This window comes from Berghia stephanieae, unplaced genomic scaffold (assembly GCF_034508935.2).
Source record: "Berghia stephanieae isolate SIO BIC M18660-M18661 unplaced genomic scaffold, UCSD_Bste_1.3 scaffold620, whole genome shotgun sequence".
NCBI classification, from domain to species: Eukaryota; Metazoa; Mollusca; class Gastropoda; order Nudibranchia; family Aeolidiidae; genus Berghia; species Berghia stephanieae.
Window position 1 is genome coordinate 5,001 of NW_027627734.1, and position 8,717 is coordinate 13,717.

Consider the following 8,717-nt stretch of genomic DNA (forward strand, 5'->3'; position numbering starts at 1 on the left):
GTAACTTAGTACAGTCCAGTCCAGATAATTCGAAATCTGATTAACCGAATTTCTTTTAAAGAAGAAAATACGATGTAATGAATTATTTTCTTCTTTCTCTATATAAAATATTCATGGTTAATTCGAATTTGAACAGTCGTTATTCTCTTTATTCGAAGTGCAAGTGCTTGCCCATCACTAAAAAAAAAAAAAAACTCTGGAAGGTCATAACGAACTGCCTGTTCTCCGTATCCACCCTCCCACGCGTTTTAATGACTGAACTGACTAATAATAATAACTAGACCCCTGAGGCATGTTGTCCCCACCCGCCCCCTCTCTTCTTTCTCCAAATTGACCAGCTGTCTCGCGTCATCCCTCTCTCCTTCTCGCGCTCTCATCACTAAGACTAACTTGTGGTCTGCTGGCCGCTGGCTAACAAAGGAGGTTGGTTATAAATAGATCTAACACACAGTGATAACCACAAGCTGACCAATACACGGCACGAACAATCACAGGCCACACCTACAGGGGAAATGGAAATTTTTTTAACAAAGAATTTAAAAGTAAAGATCTTATTCATAAAATATATGATGAGTTGAAAAATTAAGATCTCACAAAAAAAAAATCGCAATGTAAAAAACAAAAACAACAAACAATAAAACTAAAACTCATCAATCTAATCAGTGTACCGTCAGTGTAAATGGTAAGCGGGAAACCCACTATTGTCAGGGGAGGTAACTGAGTAATATAACCCTGATACCTGGAGTCGGGTTTAGTTATTTCCCTTGTTTGGAGACAAATCGAATTCTGATAAATAGAAGTCATTTGCTTTTCCCACCCAATTCGAATTATCAGGACTGCACTGTAACTGGCTCTAAACTATCGGAACAATGGCGGACGCCCTTATGAAATAAATAAATAAATATTTGCTTTTATATAGCGCAATATCCACTTAACGTGCTCAAAGCGCTTTACAAGGGGTCCCTGGTCAACAGCAACATTTAACATGTAGGACGAGACATGACGCCTGTTAGGCGATATTACAATTTTTCGGACAAAGACAACGCTGTTAACGGCCAGGTACTCATTTAACACCTGAGTACGGTGAGAGAATGTGAGTAAAGAGTCTTTTCCAAGGACTCAACTATGCGTCGAGCGAGGCTCCAACCCAGAACCTTCCGATCCGAAAGCGAGTGTCATACCACTAGACCACATAGCCGCACAAATACTTCTCCGACGAGCATAAAATCGTATCCAGAGGGAAAAAAAACATTATAAATCTGATCATGTTTTTGACTTTTACATATTCTGATCACAAGACATATGAAAAGTTCTAGCCAGCATGAAGAATAAAAAGTACAGATTTTCTTTTCTTTAGAACCACGATGGCCGCCGTTGCTGGGCGACGTGTCATCAAACTATTGAATCCAATTGAAATAGCTTAATTAAAGCTATAAATGATCGAAGTATCTCGTTTTTTGGGGGTTTTTTTTGGCATAGTTTTCCTTCTTTATTCAAATTTTTGTGGTGACATTTTTTCAGGAAGATGCTATAGATAAGCCGTAAAAATACAGTCGTGCTTTTTGTTGAAGAAAAATTGCTTTCTATTTCAATTGGAAGTGTAAAATCACTCTTCGTGCGGCTATGTGGTCTAGTGGTATGACACTCGCTTTTGGATCGAAAGGTCCTGGGTTCGAGCCTCGCTCGGCGCATAGTTGAGTCCTTGGAAAAGGCTCTTTACTCACATTCTCTCACCATATTTAGGTGTAAAATGAGTACCTGGCCGTTAACAGCGTTGTCTAACGGAAAAAAATTGTAATATGGCCAAACAGACGTAATGTATTAATGACTTTATGTTTAGTTATTACATTGTTGTATAATGATAATATTATGTATGTTTCATTTGTATAATAATGTCACTGTATTATTGTTCCGCGCATTGAGCATCACCCAGTGATGAAAATGCGCGTTATAAATGTCATGTATTATTATTATTATTATTATTATTATTATTATTATTATTATTATTATTATTATTATTATTATGTAACGTCCTACATGTTAAGTGTTGATGTTTGCCAGGGACCCCTTGTTGTAAAGAGCATTGAGCACATTTAGTGGATATTGCGCTATATAAAAGCTCAACTTTTTTTTTCTAAAGCTCAACTCTTCCGGACGACTGAATACATTCCTTGTGTAATTCATCTCCTGGTTTCAGAGTGATGGATCTTGTCTTCTAGTCTACCTATTACATGCTGGTCGTCAATAACGATCATCTATCCTCGCTCTTTTACGTGCCGTAATCCTAAGAATCTGCCTTTAACATCCTGCTACTAAAATAGCTATGCCACTTTTATGTAACCTTTCCATGATAAGTACTCCGAAGGACTGGTTACAAACACATTCCCAAGGATTTGGGAACCAAAAGAGTAGCGGGTTTGATGTCTTTTTTTTTTTTTAATTCAGAAAAGTGAGTGGAGCAGGCACTTATGTTGATAACAACAAGAGATGAAGTAAGTAGGAAAGTGCCAGAAGACAATAGAGAATAAAAATTTCGCGGCGGTGACGGGGGTTTGAACCCGCGACCTTACTGATACGACAACTCCGCCTGGCCGGGGATATTGTGTCTCTACCGAATGAGCTATCCACGATGATCGTTCCCTATTAGGCAACACGTTAAATGGTCCTCCAGACATAGATTCCATGCAGCACCAATGTTTAATATTGTTTTGTTTTTGTTTTTAAGGATTTTACGGCGCTTGCGATACATAATTTATGTCACATCAGCGCCAGTAAATAGGAAGAAAACAGGATAGTCAAAAAATATAGAATTACAATCAAAGAATCAAAGAAAAATTAAGACAAAGGGGAATTAGTTCAAGTTAGGAACAAATGTAGATTCCAAGAGCACACCATCAATGTACTTAGTTTGAGATCACCTAAAAGTTCAATCTTGACACTGGCACATGATCCCACAAAGAGGAATACACTCAAATGTTTACAGGGTATATCCAAAACAGAAAACCCAACAAACACTAATCATAGCAGAAATATGACTTACAAGAAAAAAAATAATCTCCCAAAATTAACACTAAACCCTTAACTGTTTCCCTCTCAAATAACGACCCTAGCGAGATCCAGGACAAAACCAAGCAACTCCATTCCAAGACAAAGACAGAAAGCAACTCGGAAAACATATAATGGGATAGAAGTAGGTTGTCCAAACTACCCAAATGGGCGTTATCGGGAGTGGAAGTTGGTGATTTTGCCGATCTTCACTCAGTCCTTTCTAATATTTATTCTATCGCAATATTAATAAATTTACTATCATAATAAAGATCAATTTAAGCACTCTTTTATGGTGCTTTTGCTTTTTTTATTTGGGTTTGAAGTGAAAAGGTTACATAGTGGTGAGCGAAGGTACTGTTGACACAGAATTACGCATTCTTGAAGCTTATTTTTGACCCCTCACTCTTTGATCGCTCGGCGACAACGGCCCATGCAAGCTAGCTTCTTGCTGTTTGCGCGAGAAGATGCAGCACAGGATAAGCTTTATTTTGGTACCAAAAAGGCATTAGTTTTTTTTTTTATTTGTCATAAATTATTTTTTTTCGATTTTAGACATTAAATTCACAAAAAAATTAATTCAAACGTATATCATTCGAAAGCTTGTTTTTTTTATCTATAAAAATTCGAAAACCTCGTAGTGCTAGCTCTGTTGGGTCGCCATCGCGAAAACAAAGAAACAAGACGAACTTTCGCTTTCGTTCTTTCTTCACCTCACGGCTGCCTGCTGTGCTTGGCTACGGTATGGCGAGCGATAACGGACAAATTATCTGTGAAAACGTTGCCGGTTCACCAGAATTGGATCCGTTTGGAGTTGTTAAAGGTGAGTTTAAATAAATAATAATTATTATGCGTTTGGTGTTTTTTAAATATATATTAGCGATTAATTTAAGTCTCTGTCTATGGTTGATCCAATTATCGATAACTTATGTGTTGATCTGACGGGTGGTTATAGAACGTAGTTTATCTATTTTACAAAGTACAACATTTTTTATGGTGAAGGATTTTAAAGAATAGTTATTTTATCAGCAGATAGATTAAAAATAATTTAGACCTCCATATCAGTCTTATAATTAATCTCCAGGCTTATTTAAAAGTGGTTCCTTGGTCAGAGTTGGTTGCTACGTGAAACAAAATGGCGACCGTACACTATGTTTTCCCTGTTAGATCAGTATTTTTATTTTTTTTTTATCTAAGCCGCCCCCTTTTATTTAACATATATCTAATAATATGTGGGATTAACATAATTTTGAAATCTTTAGTTGCATGGTAATAGAAAATTTTGTTGAATCACAAGTCGGAAAATAATTAGTCAGTGAGACTTGATTGAGGTATGTTGGAGTAAGTAAGGTGCTGAAGTTGAAGAGACTCTTGTTCATCTAAAAGAATGTAGAGCTTGATTCTTAACAATTTGAAATGCATTAACTTTATCCTACCACGTCTGTAGACTGTAGTAGCCATGTCTCTTTCATATTACTATGGCAATTGAGACAATTGTTTCTTTTTATGTGTTCTTACGTAGATGCAAAATTGAAATGATGGATACTTTGTCCTCTTAATTGCCGCCTCTATGCGGATATGACCTATGGCCCAGTGTTGAGTTTTATTTTATGTTAACAGTTGTTGAATTTCTTTTTCAGATGACCAATATACAGCCCTTACAAGGACATTCCTCGCAACCGGAAAAGGGAGACGACCTAATTTACCCCCACTCACTGTCAATCACAGGCTGCTGCTTCAAATGTACTGCTTGAAGGAAGAAAGTAGAGAGTCGTGGAAGAAGGTATGTTTAATTAATTAATTAATTTTTTAACTGAAAGGGAAGGTCCTTGCGAAGTTTTTTTCTTGCTTGCTGAGTTTGATATATCACCTATGTCTTATTTGATGGTTCCTAATCTTATCTATCTTCTTAACGGCTGACTAGGATGATATGTCCTTAAAATTCCTTATACGCTCCATGATATTTATTAAGAAACAATTTGTGATAAATCAACGTAGTTTCCAGTTAATATAAAAATCAACATCAATCATGATCATATTATTTCATCTCCACATCAATTAATTTTTTAAACTTCAATAGAGCTTAGCTAGCATTTTTTGTTTCGAGTTGAATGCCATTCCAAATGTTTACAATACGTTGAACAAATTAATTTTGTCTAAATTTAGTATTACACCTTGGTATTAATACATCTCCTCTTGTAAACGTAACATGGGGAAATGTGAAAAAGACAGTAGAAGAAGGGTCTACATCGTACATAGAATGAACAATCTTATACAAATTAATTAGATCGTCACGAAGTCTTCTAAACTTTAAACTTGGTCTTCCTAAACTTTTCTTTCTTTGACCAAAGAAATACTTTAAAATTTAGATTTTACATGGTAACGACAACTGAATGCAAATATATACAATACTGAATGAATACAAAAATGAATTATAAACCATAAATAAAAAGTGCTCTACTTTAATGTAAAGCGTGGAAACCAATTTGTAGAAGTAAAAGATGAATTCACTATTATTTTTGTATATGTGTGTATATATTTTAACGCTTCCTCAGATGCAGTAACATTTTTTGTGGTGATTTTTCCTTGTTTCAGATTGCTTCATGGTTCAACCAAATCCGTCCCGATGTTGTTCAACACAGGGTCCGGAGTCTAATCGAGAAATCTCAAGAGCGCTTCTTGTCTTTGGATAATTCTCTTCAGTTGCAATTTCTGGACCAACAACTGGATTTGGATTTTATTTCAACTTCACTTTCTGGTATTGGTGTTACCAGGGCAACTGCTATGCATCCCCCTACCACTGTAGTATCTTCTACTATTTTAGTTCAAACCATCGTTGATTTCTATCAATATTGTACATTTGAAAATGTTTCCAAAAATTATTTATATGAATGGCTTCAGGCAATTTTTCTCCATTTTTCAATCAAAGACGTAACTAGTTCTGTTGCAAAGACTATGAAGCTTTATGCTTCACATGTAAAATCAAAACATAGAAATCCTGCCATGTATTATAATTTTGTAAATAGTGAATTTACTGTTACTCCTGTGAAACAAATGTCACCCCATTCAAATCCTCCCATACCTTCAATTCAAAAATCATGCACTGACTGTGAAACTTTGAATGCAGAGATCCTAGCTTTAAAAGATATTATTTCTTCCTTGAAAAGTGAAAATAAAACTATCAAAAAAGAATGTAATTCATTTGAAGTTAGGTGCAGTCAGCTTACTTCTGACATTGAATCGCTTCATGTTAAACTTCATCAACTGTCCAACAATCAAGAGTCCAAGACAAAAGCGTACAATGATAAAGAACGTTTCCGAGCAACTTTTAAATTTGACAACATGAGAAATAAATTAAGTACAGAAAATAAAAGCCTCAAATCAATGATAAATCATCTGCAATCTGACAATAACACACTTAGTTTAAAGCTTTGTGATAAGGAAAAATCATTAAAAAGTCTGAAAAGTCATGTGAAGGATTTAGAGGAGAAAAATTTAACCTTAAGACATAAATCTCAGTGTTCTGTTGATGACAATATAGTAGATTTCAAGGGTAATGTAAAAAATGTTTACTCTGATAATATTAGACAGGTTGTTTTAGCTCTAATTTCAGAAGTAGGTATTTCATCCAGAAACGTCAGCAAAACAATTCAAATCGTTAGTGAGGGTTTGTTTAACCACAAACTAGATTCAAAATTGTTGCCTAGTAAGTCCTCTGTAAATAACTTTTTAAGCGAAGGTCATGTTGTGAGTAATATACAGGTTGTTGAAAATGTCATAAATAGCAAAAGCAATGTTACATTACACTGTGATGGCACTTCAAGAGATCAAAAAAAAGTAGTAAATCACCAATTCACTGTTGATGGAGAAACCTATTTTCTTGGTTTTAAACCAGTTGCGAATGAAACTGCAGGCACATTACTTAATGTTACAATGAATATGATACAAAAACTTTCTGAATCGTATGCTGAATTTGTAAATGATGTCAATGCTGATGAAGAAATTTATAAATCTGTTTTATCCAAAATAACGAGTACAATGACTGACAGGGCTTCCTCCATGAAATTGTTTGGTTGTAAATTTGAAAAAGTTTTGCAGTCGTCTCTTGGGTCTGAGGTTAGGGTGAATTTTTTACATTGTAATGCTCACTTTTTGTTGGGCTTAGTAGTTCATGTGAAAAGGCTCTTCTTGCTTCTGAGCGTGAAATTCTTGATTCACTTGGTAGGTCCTTGGGTAGAGATCAGCTTCCTCATTTAAAACGCTTTTCTAAAGATTCTGATTGCTCCACACTCGTCTCCTCAAACTTACTTGTGATGTTCTTGGTTCTCGGGTGATCAGAAGAATGGCTGTCATCTTGATTGGATTACGTTTTGTAAGGATTCATTGATTCCTAGTTTCAAATCTAACAGATTTAATTGTTTCTTTGAGGCTGCATGTGCTATCATCCACCATGCTGACCAAATTCAACGTTTCTTTTTCCTCTGGTATTCTAGGTTGCGATAGAAATTCCAAGATTGAGAGTGTTGCTCGTGATACTGAAGATGTTACTTTACTGTCTCTTGTTTTTGTTGTAGCTCTTATTCATGTCAAAGTCACTGGTCCATACTGGAAGATTGTCACAAGTAAAGAATGTTCTTATTCTGATTTCCCCTCATATGTTCAAGAGATGCACAGGTGTTTTCAGCTTTGGGGTAATGACCCTGCTAGTTTCTTTGATCTTTCTGAATCAGTCTTTGGACAGCAATGGTCTATTTCCTCACCAACAATTCCAGCCCTTAAAACCTTCCTTGAAACTGTAGATCTGTCACTTTTAATTCCTGTAGTTAAGGCTGTGTCTTTAGAATTTCAGGCAGTTACAGAGCATCAGTTGTGTGACTTCATTGATGGTGGCAAATATTCTAATCCGTCTGAACGTGCTTTACCTCACTCTCTAAAGCATTGTCCTTTAACAAACCTTGTCGGTGAAAGCGCTTTTGGCGATCTTGATTACGACCTTAGTCGTAGAAGACATTGTTCTTTGCATAATAGGTCTGCCAGGCATGTTGTTGCGAGAAATAAAACAGTTAGGTATATTAGATCCAAGTCCAATCTCCAACGTGGCAAATTGTTTCAGTTTGCTCGCCGTCAGGCTAGAATTTTAAAGAAAGAGGATGTTGACTTGGAAAAAGAAGTAAAAAATGTCACAAGACAAAAATTTGTTGACAATCAGAATAAGTTAATCCAGAAACAGGTGAAATCCATTTCAAGAACATCTCTCCTACAAACAAATGTAGAGCGTCATGGTGGCCCTTGTATGACCCCTGACGATGTAGATCAACTTTTGGCTCGTCTAAAATCCAATAACAAAAGTAGAGTACAGATTGCCAATGTTATTAAAAATGAAATAAGATATTGTAAACATGTAAGAAAATTTAAGACTGTTAAATTTGGGCCGTTGAATTTTATGATTGACACATTAAAGGCTAGTCTCTCGTAGTTTTATTTTATGGATATCCATCATTGTCTATTTTGTTTGTTTTATTATTATATCTTACAATTGAATACCAATTAATAAACTTTCTATATTAATTCAAATTACACTTTTTGACGTATTTTCTATCTTTGTTTAACCTAAAGTGATCTTTTTTTTAATATGTGAAATTTGGTCTGGGTACCCACAATTTTGGTGAACA

At 35.4% G+C, this 8,717-nt stretch overlaps 1 protein-coding gene across 1 annotated transcript; it reads left to right on the forward strand.

Annotated features, from left to right (window-relative positions):
• The first annotated feature begins 3,190 nt into the window (after nucleotides 1-3,190).
• On the forward strand, nucleotides 3,191-7,302 carry LOC144962127 (uncharacterized). The gene is made up of 3 exons (XM_078895082.1): nucleotides 3,191-3,868; nucleotides 4,686-4,828; nucleotides 5,641-7,302. The coding sequence occupies exons 1-3, from the start codon at nucleotides 3,790-3,792 to the stop codon at nucleotides 7,300-7,302; spliced, it is 1,884 nt and encodes a 627-aa protein (XP_078751208.1). The 5' UTR covers nucleotides 3,191-3,789.
• The last annotated feature ends 1,415 nt before the right edge of the window (nucleotides 7,303-8,717 follow it).